The sequence below is a fragment of the Panthera uncia genome (assembly GCF_023721935.1).
Source record: "Panthera uncia isolate 11264 chromosome A1 unlocalized genomic scaffold, Puncia_PCG_1.0 HiC_scaffold_17, whole genome shotgun sequence".
Classification (NCBI taxonomy): Eukaryota; Metazoa; Chordata; class Mammalia; order Carnivora; family Felidae; genus Panthera; species Panthera uncia.
The window spans coordinates 40,018,515-40,042,803 of record NW_026057577.1 but is presented as its reverse complement, the minus strand read 5'-3'; the positions used below and the strand labels follow the sequence as shown (position 1 = coordinate 40,042,803).

Below are 24,289 nucleotides of genomic sequence, written 5' to 3'. Positions count from 1 at the left end.
CTACCCCTAGCAGCCAGAGTGATGTTTTTAAAACACAACGTCCATAAGCCTCTAACGGTTTCCCTTCTCATTCAGAATAAAGCAAGTCTTTATCATAGTCTTGGTCCTATATGATCTGACTCCTGGCTTTCTCTCTGCTATCATTCCCTACTACTCTCCTACTTATTTAGTCTACTCCAGCCACACTGTCTTCCCTGCTGTTCCACAAGAATGGCAAGCATGCTTGTGTCCCCAAGTCCTTGCACTGTTAACTGTGTACACAATGCCCTTGTCTTTTCGCAGGTATCCATATGGTTAGTATCATTAGAGAGGCCTTCCATGGCTTCCTGCCCACTCCCACCTCTACCAAATCTTATATGCAAATATTCCTGGTCATCTATATCTTTTAAGTTCTTAATTCTGATACTGAATTGGCATATTAAGGGGTATCTGTTTTTCTAATCTATTTGGGTCCTGAGTTTCAGATAGAAAGTAGCAGAAGTTAAGATAACAAACATTTCTAAAAATGTTTCCAAATTTATTTGTTTCTTAAATTCAGAGATTGAAAGTTCACTTGGTAAGGAATACCTGTATTTTTTTTTAACCTGTGTATCTGTCTCCCTTAAGAAGAATATTAGCTCCTGAGAAAAGAAATGTTTCTTTGTTTTTGTTTTCTATAATTCTCTATTACTATTGTACCCCCAAGGCCTATAATAATTCCAAGGGCATAGTGAGTAGTCACTAAACAATGTTGAGTGAATAAATGTGTTTATCCCTACTCCTCCCTAAATGTCATTAAAACAACAGTAAAGAAGTAACAAACAAAGGGGACTGTAGAAGAGACAACAGCAGGCAAGAGATAGCAACAGATTGTTAGATGCTGGCAAACTGGAAGATGGTTAGACTGACAGCAAAGTAGACAAAGCTGAAATGTAAGTATCTATAGAGAGGGATTCCACTACAGGGGAAGCCATTTTGAGCTACACATTGAAACCCTCAGTATTTGGGGCGCCTGGGTGGCGCAGTCGGTTAAGCGTCCGACTTCAGCCCGGTCACGATCTCGCGGTCTGTGAGTTCGAGCCCCGCGTCAGGCTCTGGGCTGATGGCTCGGAGCCTGGAGCTTGTTTCCGATTCTGTGTCTCCCTCTCTCTCTGCCCCTCCCCCGTTCATGCTCTGTCTCTCTCTGTCCCAAAAATAAATAAAAAACGTTGAAAAAAAAAAATTAAAAAAAAAAAAAAAAAGAAACCCTCAGTATTTGAAGGTTTTTGGGTCACTCACAAAGCAAGAGTAAGGAAAAGGGCCTAAAATGGATAGAATTCCCTGAAAGTTTACATCAGGAGTAGTTGTATTATAAACCCCTTTCCTCCTCAACCTAGCAAGAAATGGAAGACTGAATAGTCAGGCTCAGAACTCAGTCCCTCCAAATACAACAAAGGGTGGTAAGAAGGCTCTAGTCTGAAAACAGGGACTAAGCGAAAGTGTATATGCTGAATGGTGAGAAGGTCCTGCCTCCCTGTACCCCTCCAATTCTCTTCTCTTTACTCTTTGGCTCCCAGAATGCTGACAACATAGAATAACAAAGGATTCTCCTCTGTAGAAACTGACAAACCCAAGAGGAAAGACCTAGAGTCTTGGATATTTGGGTTCTCCCAAAGAAATGGCAAGTACCTTGCTTGTATCAGACCATTTTGATGTTTACTAAGTATACATTTTTTTAGTGCTTCACTTTTAAATATTAAAAAATAGACAAAGATCACTAGATATTTGTGGAAAACCTCTTACATGAAAACAAAACGGGCAAGAGGGAGGACCTTGAAGGGACAAGAAGAATAAGAGGGAACAAAAGAAAAAACTTTCAAAAAATTACCTTCTCAAAGTGACACAAGACAGTGATATATCCATGAAATAGTATTTGGATGCCAAGGAAGGAAAAAAAGAAGGAGGTACCTTGGTCTTAGAAACCAAAAATATAGTAGATGGGGCGCCTGGGTGGTTCAGTCAGTTAAGTGTCAGACTCTTGATTTTGGCTCAGGTCATGAACTCATGGTCCTGAGATTAAGCCTTGTGTTAGGCTCTGACCTGAGTGTAGAGCATACCTAAGATTCTGTCTCCTTCTCCCTTTGCCTCTACTCCACTCTTGTGTGTGTGTACACACACACACACACACACACACTCTCTCTCTCTCTCTCTCTCTCAATCTCTCTCTCTCTCTCTCAAAAAAAAAGAAAAGAAAAAGAAACCAAAAATATAATGGAAATTAAGAATGCAAAGAAAATTTGGAAGATAAAGCTAACTTCCCAAAATTATATTAGAAATCATGGATGTATGGGAGGAAAAAAGGGAGAGAAGAAGGAGGGAAGGAAGCAAGGAAGGAAAGGAAAGAAGGAAGGAAGGAAGGAAAAACAGAAAAGATAAGAAAATTAGAGCATTAATCCAGGTAGCCCAATAATGAAAAATAGTTCCAAGAAACAAAGAATATGAAGGGGGAAGAAATTATCAAAGAAATAATTAAACTTTCCTGCAAACCAAAAAACATGAGTTTCTAGATGTACAGGACCCAAAGTGCCCAGCACTGTGAATGAAACCCATACCAGAGCATATCATCATAAGATTTTAGAACACCACAGATAAAGAGAAGACCCTGAAAGCTTCTATGGATGAAGGATAGGTCTGTAAAAAAGGTCTGGGTTCAGAATAGTATCAGACTTTAATAACTCCAAAAGCTAGAAAAGTGTCATGAAGGTCTCAGAATAAATTATTTTAACCTGAAATTTCAAATCCTACCATACCCTCACTGAAGTTGTAGAGTACAATAAAGCTATTTTCAGAAAATAAAGTCTCACAAAATTTTACCTTCCAGGAACTCTTTCTCACAAAAAACTGCAAAATGTGCTCCACCAAAAAGCAGTAAATTGCAAACTCCTCTGAGTGGCAGTGAAGGGATAGCCTAGGAAACAGCTGTACAGCAGGCCTAGCGAGCACCCTGCCCAGACCACAGCAGCAGACAGAGCACCCCAGGAAGCAATGTTTCCAAAAGGAAAATGAAATGGAAAAGATTGTTTGATGTGTTGTATGGATAGAGTGGGTAAAGTTTTACCATTCTTCTGGAGAGTTTGGGGAAAAATTAGTGTTAACTAGACAGGCAACCAAAAAGTAAAAACCTTCATATCTCCATAAAAACAGGCCAACAAAAGTATTTTTATATAAGAAAACATAATAATAACTGAATAGTACAGAATAACCATGAAAATTAAAACACTGAATATTGATTTTGTAAAATCAAAATTTGAATTGTGATTTTATGGAGGGGTTAGAGATGGGAAAATGTGAGTGATGGTAGTAATAGAAAAGGACTAAAGTCTTCAGGTAGAAAAGCAATGGATTATGTCTAAAATTTAAAAAATAAGGGAAAAGGAATATAAGCATATTAAAGATAAGTTATAATTAGTTCCCTCTAGGAAACAGGATTTAGGATGGGAGGTATGAAGCAAGAGAATACTGTTATTTTGTTGGGAGCCCTGTAATACTATTTAACTTTTAACAATTAGCACACATTTAAGACTGCTGTTAAGAATACATTTTAACAATGAAAACCTATTAAATGCTTTGGAACTGATTTCACAAAGATTTCAGACACTGATATTCAAGGATTATGGGGTGATTGTCCATTTGATAGCAGCATTGTGTTCGTATGCAACCAGAAAAAAATAATTTTCTAACTACATATGATTTAAGTAGTTTTGTTATTAATGTTATTAGAAGCAGACTGCATTCTACCGTGCATTCATCGATGCTTAATAATGTCTCCAAACATAATGGAATTTTTCTTTTCATATTTTTAATGTGTAGGCCTTACCATTTTTTTGTTTTTGCTTTTGAACTTTTTATTGAAGCATAACATCCACATATAAAAGTGCACAACTCATAAGTATTCATCACAAAGAACATACTAGATACCTAGCACCAGATAAAAAACTAGCACTCCAGAAGTCCCATTCAGTATGCCTACCAGCCACTGTCTCCCTACAGTGATAACCACTGTTCTAACTTCTAGCCCTAAAGGAGGTTGTCAGTTGTTTTTTTAACATCACGTAAAAGGAATATAGAACATACATTCTTTTGTGTCTGGCTTCTTCCAATCAACATTATACTGTGATACTGATCCATATTATGTCTGTTTGTAGTTCATTCATTCTCACTGGCATCTTACTATATAACTATACATACCCACAATTTGTTTTATCTTTTACTGTTAAGGGACATTTGTCTCCAGTTGTTTAGTATTATGTTTATTGCAGTACTCTATTCTCCTACATATCTTTGATGAAAATATGCCAGCTTTCTCTTGAGTATTAACCTAGGAGTGGAATTGTGAGGTCAGAGGGTATGCGTATACTCTGCTTTGGTAGATATTACCAAATGGCTTTCCAAAATGGTTGTACACTTAAATGGGTGAAGTGCATATGAATTATATATCAGTAAAACTGTTGAAAAGAATTTCAGCGTTTTTTTCAAATGTTTATTTTAGAGAGAGACAGACAGGATGAGCAGGGGAGGGGCAGAGAGAGGGAAACACAGAATCTGAAGCAGGATCCAGGCTCTGAGCTGTCAGCACAGAGCCTGACACCGGGTTTAAACTCACGGAATGCAAGATCATGACCTGGTACAAAGTTGGACCCTTAACCGACTGAGCCACCCAGGTGCCCCTCAGGTTTTTAGGAAAGATGCTCAAAAAGAGTTTTTGTTGGCTAATTGGAAAAAGCTGGATATTTATTCTAATTTGACAAACAACACTGGTATCACCTGACATAGTTAGAAAAGGATCAACTAACAAGTTGCTTCAGGAAGCATTTAATGGTAATAGGGGTTGACTGCTTTGAAAGACAGGAAAGATTAGCTATACTGAAGAGAGCTTATTGAAAACTAATAGATCTTAGCAAAAAGCAAAATCAGTTTGAAGAACAATTTAAAATCAAATTTTGACCACTGATAACAGCTGAAGTCCTTTATTCTGAATAGAAATTAATACCTCTGATTATGAGTCATACATTGTCAAAAAAGACATGGCTCACCGCCCTCCAGGAGCTTACAGTTGAGCAGTAAGACCAGTTTGTGAATTAATGATCATAATGCAGAGATATATAAAAGAGACGTAATAATATAGAGAAATTTCATGTAAATAAGAATTAGAAATCAGGGGCACCTGAGGGTGGCTCAGTCAGTTGAGCATCTGATTTTTGAGTTTGGCCTAGGCCATGATCCAGGGTCGTGGGATCAAGCCCCGAGTCATGCTTTGCTCTCTCTTTCTCCCTCTGCCCCTCTCCCCCACTTGCTCTCTCTCTCTAATAATAATAATAATAATAAAGAATTAGAAATTAGATATGGGTTCTAAACAGAGAATGTTTTAAGGGCCAAGGAGTTCTTTAAATGAAGAATTGGAGGACGGGGTGTGTTCCACGTCAACAGAACAATATGTTTAAGCAATAGCTAAGGCCTGAGATAACATGACCCATTTAGGAAATTACAAGAATTTGGGAGGCTGCAGTGAAAGAATACTTGTTGGGGAAGTGACTCGAGATAAGGATAAAGAGGCAAAGCCCAATTATGAAGAGCTTTCTATTTAACTTAAAAATAACTTTAGTGGGGGCGCCTAGGTGGCTTAGTCGGTTAAGCGGCCGACTTTGGCTCAGGTCACGATCTCGCGGTCTGTGAGTTCGAGCCCTGCATCGGGCTCTGTGCTGACTGCTCAGAGCCTGGAGCCTGTTTCACATTCTGTGTCTCCCTCTCTCTCTAACACTCCCCCGTTCATGCTCTGTCTCTCTCTGTCTCAAAAATAAATAAACATTAAAAAATAAATAAATAAATAACTTTAGTGGCTCAAACCATCTTTCTGTTTTATTTAAGGTTGGCTGAAGTAGGAGATAGTCCTCTATGTCTCCAGGAGGTCAGTAAGGTAGAGGAAAAGTAGTCATATAATTCCCTGCCTAAACATAGGATTCATAATGGAGCTGCTCCAGTCAAATTACTACTACTATTAATAATAATAATAATAATTAAAGCTGAGGTCAGAGGTGCTAAAGCCTCATTTATTCCCTCTCTCTGAATCAACAATATGTAGAAAAGCAGTGTTAATGAAAACACTGTCAGAACCTGGGGATATAGCTAAAGTACTGCTGAGGTGATAATTCACAGCTGGGTGATGAGTGATCTAGTTTGTATATTGTTGGCTCCTTTGACATAAATGAATTGACCATAAATGTGTGGATATACTTCTGGGGACTCTTTTCTGTTCCATTGATCTCTTTGTCTCTTTTTTGCCAGTACCATACTGTTTTGATTACTATAGCTTTGTCCTGTAGTTTGAATCTGAGATTGTGATGCCTTCAGCTTTATTTTTCCTCAAGACTGCTTTGGCTTGGGGGTCTTTTGTGGTGTCATATACATTTTAGGATTGTTTGTTCTATTTCTGTGAATAATGCCATTGGAATTTTAATAGGGATTACACTGAATTGCTTTAGGTGGCATGCATATTTTAACAATAATAATTCTTCAAATACATGGAGATGGCATATCTTTCTATTTCCATTTGTGTCTTCTTCAATTTCTTTCATTACTCTCAGTTTTACCTTATAGGCCTTTCACCTCTTTGGTTAAATTTATTCTTAAGTACTTTATTCTTTTTTGATGCTATTGTAAATGTGATTGTTTTCTTAATTTCTCTTTCTAATGGTTCATTGTTAGTGTATAGAAGTACAACAGGGGTGCCTGGGTGGCTCAGAGTGCGACTTCAGCTCAAGGCATGATCTCGTGGTTCATGAGTTTGAGCCCCACATCGGGCTCTGCATTGCACTAACAGTGTGAAACCTGCTTAGGATTCTCTGTATCCCTCTCTCTCTGCCCCTCTCCCACTCACACTGTCTTTCTTAAAAATAAAGAAATATAAGCTTAAGAAAAAAAAAATGCAAGAGGTTTTTGTGTGTTGATTTTGTATCCTGAAATTTTACTGAATTTCTTAGTTCTAACAGTTCTTCAGTGGAGTCTTCAGAGTATTCTATAGGCAATATACTGTCATCTGCAAATAGGGACACCTTTACTTCTTCCTTCCTGATTTGGGTGCCTTTTATTTCTTTTTCTTGTTTAATTGCTGTGGCTAGGATTTCTGGTACTATGCTGAATAAGAATGGTGAGAGTGAGCATCCTTGTCTTGTTCCTAATCTTGGTGAGCAAGATTTCAGCTTTTCATTGTTGAGTATGATGTTGGTCATGCCCTTTATTACATTGATGTACATTCCCTCCATACCCAGTTTGTTGAGAGTGTTTATCATAAATGGATGTTGAAATTTGTAAAATGCTTCTTCTGCATCCATTGAGATGACCATATGATTTTTTATCCCTTGTTTTATTAATGTGGGGTATTAACTGATTGATTTGTAGATGTTGAACTCTCCTTGCATCCCTCAAATAAATCCCACTTAATCATGCTGTATTATTCTTTTAATGTATTATTGAAAACAGTTTGCTAATGTTTTGTTGAGGATTTTTGCATCTGTGTTCATCACGGAAACTGGCCTGTAATTTTCTTGTAGTGTCCTTGTCTGGATTTGATATCAGGGTAATATTGCCCTCATAAAGTGAGTTTACAAGTGTTCCCTCCTCTTTTATTTTTTGGAAGAGTTTAAAAAGGATTAATATTAATTCTTCTTCAAATATTTGGTAGAAATCACCAGTGAAGACATCTGGTCCTGCCTAGACTTACTTGTCTTTATTGAGAGATTTTTTATTACTGATTCAATCTCCTCAGTAGAAACTGGTGTGTTCATATTTTCTATTTATGATTCAGTCTTGGTAGTTTGTATGTTTCTAATAATATATTAATTTCTTCTAAATTGTCTAATTTGTTGGTGTGTATTTGTTTACAGTAGTCTTTTATAGATTTTTATTACTGTAGTATCACTTGTGAAGTCTTCTCTTTCATTTATGTTTTTTTAATTTTTAAATTTTATTTTTGGAGAGAGAGAGAGAGAGCACATGAATGGGAGAGAGGGGCAAAGGGAGAGAAAGAGAGAGAATCCCAAGTGGGCTCCACACCCAATTTAGGGCTCAATCCCTAAATCCCATGACCCCGAGATTATGACCTGAGCCAAAATCAAAAGTCAGACAGTCAGCTGACTGAGCCCCCCAGGTGTCCCTATTTATAATTTAAGTCCTCTCTCTTTTTTCTTGTTTAATACAGCTAAAGGTGTGTCTGTTTTGTTTATCTTTAAAAAAAAAAACAGCTCTTAATTTTATTGATCTTTTCTGTTGTCTGTTTAGTGTCCATTTCATTTATCTCTGCTCTCCTCTCATTTCTACCCTCTTGTTATTTTTACTTTCTTCTACTACTTGAGGTTAATTTGTTCTTTTTTCTTATTATTACTTGAGGTATAAAGTTGGTTGTTTATTTGAGCTCTTGTTTTCTAATGTAGATGTTTATTACTATAATTTTCCCTCTTAGAACTGTTTTTGCTTCATTTTTTAAGTTTTGATATATTGTGTTTCCATTTTCATTTGTCTCAAGATATTGATATCTCTTTTGATTCCTTCTTTGGCTCATTGGTTGTTCAGTAACATGTTATTTAATTTCCACATTTGTGAATTTTCCATTTTTTTTTCCTGTAATTGATTTCTAGTTTCATACCATCATTGGAAAAGATGCTTGGTATGATTTCAAGCCTCTTAAATTTGAGATATGTTTTACAGGCTAACATGTGATGTATCCTGGAAATGTTCCGTGTGCACTTGAGAAGAATGTGTATTCTGTTATTGGATGGAATGTTCTGGAAATGTCTGTTAAGTACATCTGGTGTAATGTGTCATTTAAATCCAATATTTCCGGGGCACCTGGGTGGCTCAGTCGGTTAAGCGTCCGACTTCGGCTCAGGTCACGATCTCGCGGTCCGTGAGTTCGAGCCCCGCGTCGGGCTCTGGGCTGATGGCTCAGAGCCTGGAGCCTGCTTCCGATTCTGTGTCTCCCTCTCTCTCTTCCCCTCCCCCGTTCATGCTCTGTCTCTCTCTGTCTCAAAAATAAATAAAACGTTAAAAAAAATTTTTTTTAATTAAAAAAAATAAATAAATAAATCCAATATTTCCTTTTTGATTTTCTCTCTGGATTATCTATTCAATGTTGAAAGTGTAGTATTGAAATCTTACACTTTTATTGTATTATTATCTATTTCTCCCATCAGATCTGTTCATATTTCCTTTATACGTTTAGGTGTTTTTATGTTGGGAGCATAAATATTTGCAAATGTTATACCTTCTTGATGAGTTGATCCCTTTATTATTATATAATGACCTTCTTTGTTTCTTATTACAATCTTAGATTTAAAGTCTATTTTGTCAGATATACATATAGCCCTGCTTTCTTTTGGTTTACATTTGCATGGAATATCTTTTTCCATCCCATCACTTTCATTCTATTTGTATGCTTAGTGCTGAAGTGAGTCTCTTGGAGGCAGCATCTGGTTGGGTCTTATTTTATCCATTCAGCCACTCTGTGTCTTTTGGTTGGAGAATTTAATCCATTTACATTTAAAATAATTATTGATAGGTGTAGACTTAATACTGCCATTTTACTAATCGATTTCTGGTTGTTTTGTAATTTCTTTGTTTCTTTCTCTTTTGCTCTCTTCCTTTGTGATTTGATGACTTTGAATTTTTACCGAAGAGTTTTTCTATTGTTTCTCTGCAAAGAATATGGTCATGTGAATAATATTTTATCATCTTTCTAAAAATGGTACCTCTGTTACTATTACATAAATATAATGCTGACTATTGATCTGAAGTGATGATGTTATCCTTGAATGCACAATTTATTAAGAGTTGATTTTGGGGGAGGGTGCCTGGCTGGTTAAGTCAATAGGGTGTGCAACTCTTGATCTCTGTGTTGTAAGTTCGAGCTCCACGTTGAGTGTAGACTACTTAAAAATCTAAAAAACTTTTTTAAAAAGCTGATTTTTTTAAAGCAGAAGTTGGAGTTACCTCCACATTTTATTTTATTGGTTACATGTAAAAAATTTTAAAGATTACAGGCAGTAAAGGGGAGAATTTTCTTAAGAAAAATATACTTGGAATTGTTTCCACAAATAAAAATTCAGATAAAAGGTAACAGACCAACAAAAACTTAATAGAAAACTAAAGTGTATAATTTTTAATATCTTACATCTTGATTTCTTTTAGAAGCTAGTGCTTAATTCTTATTTTCTTTGCTAAAATATTATGGCAAAAAGTCAGTAGACTTTCTTTTTTTGTTTCTACTTTTTACACAAGGAATCTCCCCAAGATGACTTGTTCTCCACTTTGTCATCTACTCTGTCCAGATCTAGCACTGTTTTCATGTAAATCAAGGCCTTATTCCCCCTTACAGCATTTTTTTTCATTTTTGTGTTAGTAGACCTCAAAGACAGAAAATAACAACGCTTTTGAAATATTGTCTTATTATTCTTATTTCATCGTAACTTTGGACTTATTGTAGAAAATTAAGAGAATATAGGTAAGTGTTTAATTTAAAATAAATTCCACTAGTCATGGGGTGGCTCAGTTGGTTGGGCATCCGACTCTTGATTTCACCTCAAGTCACGATCTCATGGTTCGTGAGTTCAAGCCCCATGTTAGGCCATGTGCTGACAGCATGGAGCCTGCTTGGGATTCTCTCTCCCTCTCTTTATGTCCCTCTGCCACTTGTGCTCTCTGTCTCTCTCTCTCTCTCAAAGTAAATAAATATTTAAAAAATAAAATAAATCCCATTAGTCAGAAGTAACCACTATTTAAATCTTTGTGATTATCTCTCCATTTTTTTTCTATGCATATATATATACATATATATGCACACAAAATATTTTAAATAAATGTAAAATCATACTATGCATGCTACTTAAATCATGTACATTTGCCTTGGTGTTAAATAATTATCTAGAACATAATTCATATATACTGTATACCATTGAGCAACTGTATCATAGTTTAACCATTCCCCTCTCTGTAGACATTTAAATTATTTCTAGTATTTTTAAGCAATGCTTTTTTAGATTAGCCTTTGAAAAATTTTAGATGACTAATTCTCCCTTTTCTGATTCATTTTCTAAAAGTGTTTTTCTGACAGATTCAAATATTAGAAGAGGAAGACCTTTAGAGTTAGACCTAAAATTGAATCCTGCTTCACCACACATTAGTTGTGTGACCTCAAACAGGAATATCTGATATAAAGTACCCTCACAGAGTAGTCTTCTCTTGATTCCTTTTTTGTTTTGTTTTGTTTTCAAGTACTTTGCTCAAGTATAATGCTAGACTTGAGGAACTTTGTAAAGGCATTTTAATGTTATTATTCCCTGGATAAAGCAAAGACAACTAATTTTTCATAATCAACTTTTGGCCACTAACATTCATTTTCTACTTGTCAGTTTTAATGTGGGGTTTTTTCACTCTCTTTTTCTCCTAGAGATAAGATTTCAGTTTCCACAGCTGACTGGAGTGCTTACCCTTGCTTTCTTTATTCATAATTGTATTATCACACTCTTGAAGAACAACAAGAATCAAGAAAATAATGTGAGTAATTGTCAGAGGAATTACATTTTGTTATTGGATCTTTATTCTTAAATTTAAACCATAGAGCAGTGGTCTGAGCAAACTTTTTCTGTAAATGTTTTGATGGTAAATATGTTAGGCCTTGTGGGCCATACAGTCTTTGTTACAACTACCTAACCCTGCTGCTATGTCATGAAAGTAACCACAAACAATATTTAAGCAAATGGATGGTGGCTGTGTTTCAAGAAAACTTTATTTACAAAAACAAACAGTGGGCCAGATTTCATCATGGACCATAGTCTGTCAACTCCTGCTGTAGAGTAATTACTAAAAAAATAAAGAGGCATGCTAATAGCCAACAGTGGTGATAAGTCTTTTTTATCTAAAAGATCATGGAAAAAATGAAACAAAGAATAGGTGGGACAAATGGAAAACAAATAGCAAGATAATAGATTTAAACCCAGCCATGTTGGCAATAACTTTAAATATAAATGGTGTAAATGCTGCAATTAACGGATAACAGACTGGGGATGCCTAGGTGGCTCAGTCACTTAAGTATCTAACCTTTGATTTCAGGTCAGGTCACGATCTCATGGTTCATGAGTTCAAGCTCCACATTGGGCTCTGTGCCGACAGCGCAGACCCTGCTTGGGACTCTGTCTCTGCCTTTCTCTCTCAGTCTCATAATAAGTAAAAACTTAAATATACATACATACATATATATGTGTGTGTGTATAATATATGTGTGTGTGTGTGTGTGTGTGTGTGTGTGTGTGTGTGTGTGTATGTATATATATTACACCAAACTGATTAAAATACAAGACCTAACTACAGTTGACCTTGAACGGGGGTTAAATAAAGAGTGCTGATAGCTACACCCTCCACCGCCATAGTCATAAACTTGTATATAACTTTTCCCCAGAGCTTAATTGCTAATAGCCTACTGTTGACCAGAAACTTCATTGATAACATAGTTGATAAACACATATTTTATATGTATTATGTATTTTATACTGTATTCTTATAATAAAGTAAGCTAGAGAGAGGAAAATGTTACTAAGAAAATCATAAGGAAGAGAAAATACATTTATGTTACTGAACTGAAACTGTTGGAAAGAATCTACATATAAGTGGACGTATGTAGTTCAAACCCCTGTTCCATGGTCAACTGTATGTGTTGTCTGGAAGAAACTTAGTTTAAATATAAAGATATGCCATGCAGACACTAGACATAAAAAAGGCAGGGTAACTGTTTTAATATCAGACAAAGTCAACTTTAGAACAAGGAGTATTGCTGGAGATAAAGAGCAACATTACATAATGATCTTTAGGGATCAGTTCATCAAGAAAACATAGTAATCATAAATATGTATGCACCCAGTGACAGAGCCTCCAAATAAATGGAGCAACTGTCAAAACAGAAAGAAGTAGACAAATCCGCAATTATAATTGGAGATTTCATTACCCCTCCCTTAATAATTGATAGAATAGAAAATAAATAAGGATATAAAAAGCCAAAACAGTATTAACCTACTTGATGTAATTAGCATTTTTAAAGGTCTTCTCTCAAGCAACAACTCAATGCACATTCGTTTCAAATGTTCATGGAACATACAACATAGACTATATGCTAGGAAATTGAATAAATCTCAATAAATTTAAAAGGATTGAAATCATACCAAGTAAGTTCTTTGACCACATTGAAGTGAATTTAAAAATCACTAACAGAAAGAAATTTCGAAAATTGACTAAATACATGGAGGAAATTAAATAACAGCTTCCTAAGTAAGCAATGAGTCAAAGAAGAAATCACAAGGAAAATTGGAAAGTACTTTGAGATTACTGAAAATGAAGGTACAACATAGCAAAACTAATGGGATGCAGCCAAAGCAGTGCTTAAAGGGAAATTTATAGCTATAAATATCTACATTAAACAAGAAGAAAGATCTCAAATCAATAACCTAACCTCTACCTTAAGATAGTGAAGAAGAGCGAACTGAACCCAAAGTAAGCAGAAGTTAAGGAGTTACTTGTGGCCTTGTCTGCAGATTCGGAACTCAGTTTGATGGCTTCTAACCATGTAAATGAAAACCATGGTGAAGCTCTATTAGAGGCCTATATAATTGTTACTGAAATAAAAAGGAAGAAGAGTTCACTGTGCCTGGGAATTCTGAGAAGGCTTCAAGTAATGTTTGGCAGAGTCATTTTGAAGCAAAAATCTAAGTAGAAGGAAGTTAGTTCTCAAATTAGAGCAAAAATATAAGTCAGGGTCTCCCATTTTCATGTTTACTATTAACTGGTAACACATCTGGCATATTGCCTGTAAATGGGATTGAGTAAATCTAGATTTTCCAAACTTTCTAATTTGGTGACCTTCAATTTGTTTTGATATGTAAAAATAGTATTATGTGATACCTGCCTCTCAGGGTTTTAATCACAATTAAACATTATAAAATAGGAAAAGTATTTAACATGCTGTGGTGTACAGTAGGAGCTAGAAATTTTTTGTTTCTGTGCCCCTCCTTCTTTTTCTCCTGACATTACATACCGTGGATCTCTCAGCTAACAGGGGAAAGTATTTTCCCATGCAGAGTCTTTCCAGTACTTTAAAACTTGTTTTGTAATGAGAACATATTAATTCTTCCTATAATGTTAATAGGGTAGATCCCCAGAAAAAATATATAATCGAACCATGTCAATTCGTTCTTTATCTATTCTCTCATCACTGAACCAGATTTTAATTTTAAAACTGGCTTTTCACCAAGGGTTCATAGTAATACAAGAAAGTCATGTGTAGAATGTTGCTTCATTGTTTAATAAGAACCATAATTGGGATATTCTTTATTAAATTGCTTACCATCTTTCATGCACGGGCTGTAGAGAATTATTTCTTTGTGTTCAAGACTAGGAAAAGTTTCTCCTAATGAACTCATTATTTGACAAGGATCATATAACTACTCTTGTTTCTGTTTTTGCCATGACTTCTGGAAAACTTAAGAATTATCATTTGGTATACCTTTTCTTAGACACAACTTACTTTTAGAGTTTTTATCTTTCCTCTTACATTAGATTTAGTTTTTATCTTGAAAATGTTTAGTCTCATTATACTTATACTTTTGTCATAAACAGTTTTAAATCTTCCAAGGGAATAGGAAAAATAATCTTATTTATCCTAAGTAAGTATTTGGAACTTTAGGATATAAGGGGAAATTGAATATATATTTTTAAAGTTCTCTACTTTTAAATCCCTTCCTTCTTCTTCACAAGTTCCCAGACTAATTGCCACTTGAACAAAGCTACCTACTCCAAGTTTTAGGAAGTTTATAAATATATGTGTAAAATATCTGCTTCAACTCTGCAGGAAATCTGTATATCTCATTAACAATATGTTCCTTGGTGCTCACTAAGTCACGTATCTATACTAATCAACTCTTCTCACACCAACTTAGACCAAGTGCCCTAGAAACCCACTTGGTGAGGTGTAGAATTCTCATGTATTGGATCATTCTATCCATAAGGCTGTGCTTCTCAAACTTTACCACTAAAGTCTCCTAATGACAGAGAATACCTTGTATACCTGGGAATCTGTAGGTGAAGAACACAACTTCGACAAATTCTCATGTTTAATTTTAAGCATGCATGTACATTTTTATTGTACTCTAAATTATTTTGTCTTACTAGAAAAGTCTTAAAATCATGAGTTAAGTTATAAACAGACCTCACTTTACACACTTCCTATATGCATGACTTATAGTTACTTTGGTTTAGTTAAATTACCTCAGTCCCCCTAACAACATGGTTCAAATTCCAATTACCACAGGATTTGAACTATGAATACTTACATAAACTAGTAGCTACCTGCCTTTCAGTTCACAAATCACTACTGAAATAACAGGCATATGTCATGATTCATTACCATTCACATCACTTCTTTCAGAGTCTGTCAGAGATTGGTCACCACACATCTCTAATTCACTTTACACACAGACTGCCAAGCGGATGGTTGAGTTGCCCCCTTGTAACCTGGTCGTAAATCCAGATAATATTTTACAAAAATGGAAAATTGAGAGAGGGAATTGGCCAAAAAAGGTGAAAGTGCAATAATGAACACAAAGTGATAATACTGGAAATACAATTTGAATGAAACATAGATGGAGTCATAAAGGAAACATCTGCTTGTGGAAAGGTAGACACTGCTGCCATTTGAGACCCTCCAGATGGGCAGTCACAGGAACTTGGGGAAGATGAACCTCTCAATGTGAATGAAGGAAATGGTTGTGATGAGAAGAACGAAGTTGTTCCCGAGGAAGTGACACCAGCAGAAAACTTCACACTGAAAGAATTCTGAGATACTTCACAACTTTGAAAGCACAAAAGATGAAATGGTGGAAAGCAATGCAACCTTAGAAGGAAGGAATATGACAATTCACTAAGGTGTGGAAAAGATGGTTGTTGTAGATTGTAATTATACTATGAGAAGGAGGAAACAGTTCAAACTGTCCTTGGTAAGTTTTTACAAATAAATGAAACACTTTAATTCTCATTGTTTCTGAGGTTTTAAAATAGTATATTAAATAAATAGTACTTTTACTATCTTTTTCATTTCCTTTTAAATTTGTAACCAATGGAGTTTTTAATGTTTTGACAAAAGTTGTTAAAGATCATGGAACAATCATAATTTTTCTCATATATTATTGTGATCGCAGTGCACATTTTTTTTTTAACATCTGATAATTTATTTCTTTATTTTTTATGTTTTATTTTTATTTTTGAGAGAGAGAGTGAGAGGGCAAGTGAGCAAGAGGCAGAGAGAAGGAGAGAGAGAGAGAGAATCCCACAATGGGGGGGGGCGGTATGGAGAGGGAGAGAGAGAAGCGGGGCTCACCCAAAGCAGGGCTTGACCTCACCTAATGTGGGACTTGAGATCATGACCTGAGCCACTGTCAGATGCTTAATGACTAAGCCACTCAGGCGCCCCAACAATTGATAATTTATTGAAATCATTGGTGTCTATCTATAATAGTGACTTTGACCACTTGATATTTAATAGTATCTGAAGGGCTAAATAATCTCTGAAGGACTGTGCAAGTCAGTGAGTGGCTTATGGATCCTCGTCTGGAAATGACTTTGGAAAATCTTAGGAATCTTAGTACCTTCTGCCCAAGGAGTTTTTCTTGTAGTGACTCTCAGAGTCCTGGTAGGCCTCTAAACTGGTTCTTTGATATTCTTTTCCTTTGTGCCTCAGATCGAGTCAGCATGAAGCTTCCCCAGGGAATATACATTGTGGCTGATTAGGGTAATTCATATTCGATTAATTCCCACCTCAGGTTTTTTGGGAGTCTTTCCAGTGTCTGTAAGCCATGGCTGCAGTGCACAACTTTCGGACTACTTGTTCCTGGGTGAGAGCGAACAGCGGTAAGACAGGAGCAGGTGGACCTCAGCTGTGCTGCAGCTGCCACCACATCTTCCTCAAAAAGGTGTCCAGGCAGATTTAGTCTCATCCTACTGTGAAAAGACAGGACAGCCTATACTTAGCTTTGCATTTCCTAAAACTCTTATGTAGAATTGCTTTTCTGGAAATGCACACCAGTGTATCTAGAGGTGAGCATTCCCCAGTGGGAGAAACTCAGCACTGCTCAGAGAGATAGACTCAGTTCATGGTTTCCCAAGGATTATAGAAGAGTTTCTGCCTTTCCTAGTGGAACACTCAGTGGACCTCAAAAATCTGTTTTTTTATGTAAATACCATAAAATGAGTTCTTGTTTCTGCTGAGTTTTGGGACTAGCACTTTGTAGAACTAGTATGTGAGGTTCAGCTGATAATATTTGACTCAAGTTTTATCCTTTGTAGGAAATATTTTAAAAAGTAAAAGCTTAAAAGTTTAAATGGTCGATGGTTTCTTACTGTCTTAATTGAAACTATGGTATGAAATGTGGTCTAGCTTTCAAAAAATCAGACTTCATGTTAACTTCTTAAAATGTTAGTAACTACTAACGATAAACATTTGTGAAGCACTTGGTGCCAACAAAATTCTAAACACTTTAAATACATGTAAATATATATACTCTCCTTTTGATTATACTGAAATTAGCTTATATACTTGCATAAGCTAAGCTAAATGGGTACTATGTTCTGAGAAAAAATTGGTCATTTGGTTTATTTAATGACTATACTTTTCAGTGGGTTTCAGTAAGGAATTTAACTCATAGAAGTCCTGTTAATATTATGATTTATTTTCTTGAGATTTAAGCCAGAAAATGTGAAGCTTGTCAGGGACTCTGACTTGTTAATATTAATATTATGTTAGTCATTCAGAGCTCAGTAAACAAAGGGTTGAAAGTAGAGAAGAAGGGGACGCTTGGGTGGCTTGGTTGGTTGAGCATCTGACTTCGGCTCAGGTGATGATCTAACCATTCCCAAGTTTGAGACCTGTGTAGGGCTCTATGCTGACAGCTCAGAGCCTGGAGCCTATTTCAGATTCTGTATCTCCCTCTCTGTCTCTGTCCCCTCCCCCGCTCATGCTCTGTCTCTCTCTCTCTCTCTCAAATAATAAACATTAAAAAAAAATTTTTAATAAAAGAAAGAGAAGAAGGCAAAAGAATAAAAGGGCCTCATTTTGTTCTGTATAAACTACAGTCGGACTTGGATGCAAAGACATTTGTGAAGGAGAGCAATGAGGCTCCTAAACAGGTGTAATGATCAGATTTTTCAGGTTTGTTAAGTTTGATTTAATTTCATGGTTTTTTTTTTTCACTAAACATAATTTTTTTTTATGTGTAGCTAAATGGGATATAATTTCTATTCTTTAGTAAGGCATTCCTTACCAAAAGAAAACCAAAAAAGTTGTAGAGTTGAAGATCATCCAACTCATTCTTTATCTTTCTTTTTTTTTTTTAAGTGTATTTATTTTGAGGGAGCAAGAGTGGGAGATGGGCAGAGAGGGAGAGAGAGAGAGAATCCCAAGCAGGCTCCACACTGTCCACGCAGAGCCCAACTCAGGGCTCAACCCCGTGAACCATGAGATCCATGACCTGAGCAGAAATCAAGAGTCAGACGCTTAACAGACTGAGCCACATAGGCACCCCTCAACTCACTCTTTTTCATCAGAATATGTCGTCTCTGTAACCATCCGGAAAATGATCCTGGATTTGTGGACTAATCTCTTGGTATTTCCTTATGATGTTTGAATTAGAATGTACACAGTGCTTTTTGTTTGTTTGTTTTGCCTGTCTTTATTTAGTTTCACACCCTGCTAGTTCTTTAAAAATAATTTGAGATGGTTTCTATCTTAATTTGTTATTTACTTTTTGCTTCTTCATATTAATCTGTGTAGTTTACTTAACACTACGTCATCAGAAGTTTTGATGTAAACGTCTGGGGTAGGTCTGTGTGGTCAGTTTCTGTCATTTTTGTTAGTAAATGCTCCACTGGATAGTATTTTCACTATGAACAGTATGTGGAACAAATTATAAACCATAATTTGAGAAGCAGAATGTGCTTCCAGCACCACTTGTGCCTCCTTGTAAAGCTGGTCCTCATTCTGAGGTGGCGTTCTTCCCATCATTAATTAGTTCCCTACCATTGCCCTGCCAGCCATTGCTCATTCATGAGGCAGAGTAGGTTACCTAATTAATGTGTAGGATTCGTACTGTCATTTGTACCTCTTTTTAAACCTATTTTTTACTTTGAGACTTGCCTAACAGATAGCTTTTTTCTACCCTTTTCCAATAAATGGGCTTTTAAGAGGCTATATCTCCAGGCCAAGTACAGTGATGGCTTGTATTCAAGCCAAAGAATAACAAAACCCACATGTGTGCATGGTATTCATAGGTGGCATGTTTCCCAGGATCGTGCTAAACCTCAGCTGCTTTCATATTAAAACATCTTTTCTGTTCTTTAGAGTAGTTTCAGATGAAAACAGATATGCAACTCTTGACCTAGTTCTATTGAATGTACATTTCAACTACTATAAAATGATTTTATAGTACTTTTCTGATTTTAATATTTCTCTTGCATCTCTGTGTATTCAGTTGTGTCCTTTGTTACTCATAACTTGTTACCTCTTTATCTTTGTTCTCTGTATTATTTACTAACTACGACACAAATGCATTCAAGACTGATCATTTCTCCATTGCAGTAGTAAGGGCATGCAATTTGGAGCTATAACATCTTTGATTTGAATGCTGACTTCACCAGCTACTTTCTTTGTAACCATGAACAAGTTTTGTAACCTTGCTGCACTAGTTTACTCATCTATAAAATGAAGAAATGTATCATACTTACATTTAATGAGATAATACATATAAAGGGCTTAGTGCATAGTGTAACACCTAGCCAATGTAATAACTGCCTAATAACTATAACCAGCTTAGTTATTATTTTTTCTGTACATTTACTAGGTTCTACCTGTGTGCCTCGTATTGTCCTGGGCATTGAGGATATAAAGACGAAAAAGACACAGTCCTTGTCCTCAGGGATCTCATAATCTAGTAATATGGAACAACTTATACATAGAAAAATTAACATAACAACATAATACAAGAACCATTAACCTTGGCTACTTTTTGGGTGTTGAGGGACATTTTGTTTCCACTTAAGATCTTTCATATTGTGAACATATATTACTTTTATAATAAAAACTAATGACAACTGCAATACACTCTAAAAGGTGCTGCATTTCAGATATGTATTCAGTGCTATAAGAACAGGGAAGCAGGGGGCACCTGGGTGGCTCCGTCAGTTAAGAGTCTGACTTCAGCTTAGGTCATGATTTCACAGTTGGTGGGTCCAAACCTTGCACTGGACCATGTGCTGATAGCTCAGAACCTGGAGCCTAGTTTGGATTCTGTGTCCCCCTCTCTCTCTGCTCCTTCCCCACTCATGCTATCTCTGTATCTCTCAAAAATAAACATTAAAAATGAAAATTAAAATAATAATAATAAAAAGAACAGGAAAGCAGAAGGAAAAACTATCTGTTTAGGAAGCTCTTGCATCTTAGACTTTTCATCTTCATCAGACTGTCCCCAGAGTCTACTAAGGTACACATCTTTTTAGAAAGCCTGGCCAAAATAATGTGGCAATTAGGTGCTATTATATAGGCTGAAGACTGTATAGCTGTCTCTGACACAGCCATCTTGGCCTCCCGAGATTTTGCATTTTATAAGACTACCTCTGTTTTTGACTGGTGTTGAGTAGGTTGAAAGTAGGACTTTTTTTTCTTTTAAGTTTACTTATTTATTTAGAGAGAGGGCATGCAAACACGCAGGAGGAGCAGAGAGGGAGAGAGAAGATCCCAAGCAGGCTCCATGCTGTCACCACAGAGCCCGATGTGGTGCTCAAACTCATGAACCACGAGATTGTGACCTAAACTGAAACCAGGAGTCAATCACTTAACTGACTGAGCCTTCTGGGTGCCCCAGTGGTAGAAGGACTTTTAAACATCATAACAGGAGACTACTACCCTTTGCTATGAAAGTTAGAGTTGCCAGATTCATTTCTGTTCATCTTATACAAGACCATGAGACAACCTTAGGAGTGACTGAAGGCTAGCCTGAAATGGGCCCTAGGCTTCGTGAACTTTAAAGAGGAAAGACTCTGAAAGCCCCCTGGAGTTTTGGTAAGCCACTCCTTCCGCAACCCTAAACAGAAGCTTTTTGAGAATGCTAGAATCATCCTGCATAGTCTAAGCTCCTGTAGCTTCTTAGGCCTGTCCACCATGTAGTTCAGGGTAGAGAATCCTGGTTTGTTTTCAAGTTGATTGTCTACTTAGACCTAACATTAGGATTTCTCATAGTTTGTTACTTGCTTTTAAGTGAATTTATCAACATTCAAGTTTATAAGTTTCTACTATTGCTCAACCCATGTAAGGAAAGAGTCGTCCAAAAGATCAGTAATGTTCCTTAATGCCAAATGTTCACTTTTCTTATAGTGTTATCAAACTAAAGTAAAATTGTATATAATTTTTTTCTTATCTGTTTTCTTAGCTTTCAAAGCAATTTGTGTTTAAAATGAAAAATGAATAGGCTTCTTGCCATAATTTAGTTGTGCTGAATTGTTTGGCTGTAACTTTAGTGGTGATGGAGACCAGATTCGTGAGCTGTGGGATCTGTTCTGTTTGGATCTGACAGCTGGCTGCGTTAAATATCTTGGAGCTTTTTACTTCATATGGGGGTAGGAGGTCAGGAGGGTAGGAGCAGCAGTGGAAGAAAGCAACCCACTTGATTTAATATGCTGCATTTGTTTACTGCTTCCAATAATAACATTGTACAGCTGTTTGAACAGCTGCCTTTTGATTTCCTTTTGTTTACTGTTTAGGTTTATTAAGCTTGTCTTTGATACCTGCTTACTGTCTGCTCTTTAACTAGCATTTCTTCTTTATTAAAAATATTTTTTAATGTGTACCAGTTTCTTTCAGCCTAGGCATGCTTTGATGGTTTAACACAGTCATTTTACTAAAAGAAGGAATTTTAATTCTGTCGGTCATACTGAAGATGGCTTATTTTGCTTTCTTATTGTCCCTTAGCTTTATTATTTTTAGTGAAATGTTTTTATAATTAGGTAAATAAATTACCTTAGAAATTAGTCATAATGTTCTGTTGAGTCACCACTTATGTTAATTTACTAAATCTGCCAACTTGTAGCTTAATCTGCATACTCCAAAATAGTAAAAAAAAAAAAGTCAGGTTAATTGTAAAGTATGTGAATTTTGTTTTATTTAGTTTCTGTGAACAGATTGGATACCTGGAAGGCACATACACACAAACACACATAGCAAAAAGATAAATCTTGTATTTATTTGTCAGTTTTCTTATTTAGTCTATTCAGGCAGACTTAACTGCAAATTTATTCAGTATCATGGGAATTTTGTTCTCTTTTTACAGGTGAGAGACTTGTCCATTGCTTATATGCTGGTGACATTAACCTACCTCTATATTGGAGTCCTGGTTTTTGCTTCATTTCCTTCACCACCATTAACCAAAGATTGCATAGAGCAGGTAAGGCACTAGGTACCCTCTCTTTGTGATTGTTTATACATTCATATCTGCAAAGCAGGCAGGGTGAGACAGTAGCAAGATACAATACCAGACAGACCTGGGTTTGAATACCATCTCTACTATTTACTATACATGTGAGAATTTAGGCACCTTCCCTATCCTTTCCGAACTTCAGTTTTCTATCCCATGAAGCAGTGTAATACATACACCATAGATTTTTAAAGAGATTCTTGAGAAAGCATACTGTATGCTGGCCTCTTTTGGCACTCAAATAGATGATTCCTATTGTGTGCATACTATTATTATTGTTTGGAAAACTGTTACTAGTGCTATTCATGAATTTATAAAACCTCCACTGAGAATACATTCAATCTCCTTATTTTGCAAAGCCCAGATCTGGAAATGTCCTGGATAATCTGATGTCTTTGCTCATCAGTCCCCAATAATAGGTCTAACACTCATTTTGTACTGCATGGCAGCCAGTAAAACAAAGAAAGACTATTTAACCATTAAAAAGAGAGGGAAAGACAGAATGAATAAAAGGAAAAAATTACAAAAAAGTTGCTATAAGTAATACTTTATTTGATTTGGCCTATCATAAATTTAGGAATAGTATAGTTTCTAGTTTAATGTGACTGACTGACAGATTTCTCACAAAAATAGCATTTTACAGATGGCTTTTTTCTAGTCTCCAATTCCTCCAATAAGAAATTCCTCCAATAAGAGTGTTGTGGAATATACAGTGTGATTTATTATGGATGAATTATAAGAGTTATTTCAGCATAATAACATTAATAACGTTCTCATCTTTGTAAGAGAAATAAGTTTGAGTTATTACTGTTATGATAGCTTGAAATGTTCTTCTCTTGATTTCCTTGATTCCAGAAGTTCTTTGGCAGGAAGATGCTTGCTGAAAATTCCCCCAATGTGAACAATCCCATATAAAGGTCACTCCCTTGGGAATAGGAATAGCTATGGTATTCTTATTTGAAAATTAAAAAAAAAAATTCTGATTAACTTTTTTTTAGATGCCAAACTAAAATGGATAAAATCATGACAGGAAATAAAAATAAATCCTTCTTTTAGTTACAGCCTGCAAATAGTAATGATACAAGGTGATCCAGAGCAAAGGGGAAGGTTTCTTTGTCATTTGTTTTAATGTCAAATCAATTGAAGACTGATACTTTTGTAAAACTGAATAAAAATGCGGCAATGTCAAATTTGTATCAAAGTTTCTAAACACTTATTTCAATTTCTGTACTTGGTTCATCAAAGAATAATAGTTAATGTAAACAGTTTGTGGATGAGCAAACCACAATTTGAGTTGCACATATGTTCCAAAAAAAACAGACATTCCATTATATAAATTTGTATATACTGAATTGATTTTTAACATTACTTCATTATCTTTCTTGGATTAGAATTTTTTAGACAACTTCCCTAGCAGTGACATCCTGTCCTTCATTGCAAGGATATTCCTGCTGTTCCAGATGATGACTGTATACCCACTCCTAGGCTATTTGGCTCGGGTTCAGCTATTGGGCCATGTCTTCGGTGACATTTATCCTAGGTAAGGGCTCCCCTTCTCTTGGCCAGCAAGATGTGCCAAGCAACAAATGACTGTGCAAACAGGTCAGTTTAAAATGTGACTGATCCTTTTGCTATAAAAATTTGCCTAATGAAAATGGTTACTAAAGATAGGTCACTGGTGTTCTTTTCCCTGAAGAGCTTTAAAATTAGAAGCTACTTCCTTG

The 24,289-nt window shown here is 35.9% G+C and overlaps 1 protein-coding gene across 8 annotated transcripts in view; it reads left to right on the top strand.

Moving 5' to 3' along the window:
• The window catches only part of SLC38A9 (solute carrier family 38 member 9), a 78,322-nt gene extending 54,037 nt beyond the window's left edge, over positions 1-24,285 (top strand). For 3 of the 8 annotated variants that reach the window (XM_049649455.1, XM_049649457.1, XM_049649456.1), the window contains 3 exons: positions 11,456-11,562; positions 22,422-22,535; positions 23,957-24,282. In XM_049649455.1, coding sequence (XP_049505412.1) covers positions 11,456-11,562; positions 22,422-22,535; positions 23,957-24,109 — 374 coding nt within the window. In that variant the 3' untranslated portion in view covers positions 24,110-24,282. Of the gene's footprint in view, positions 1-1,535; positions 5,299-11,455; positions 11,563-22,421; positions 22,536-23,956 lie in introns of those variants that run through there. The other 5 variants (XM_049649461.1, XM_049649458.1, XM_049649460.1 and 2 more) reach the window with 3 other exon arrangements.
• Positions 24,286-24,289: the final 4 nt, after the last annotated feature.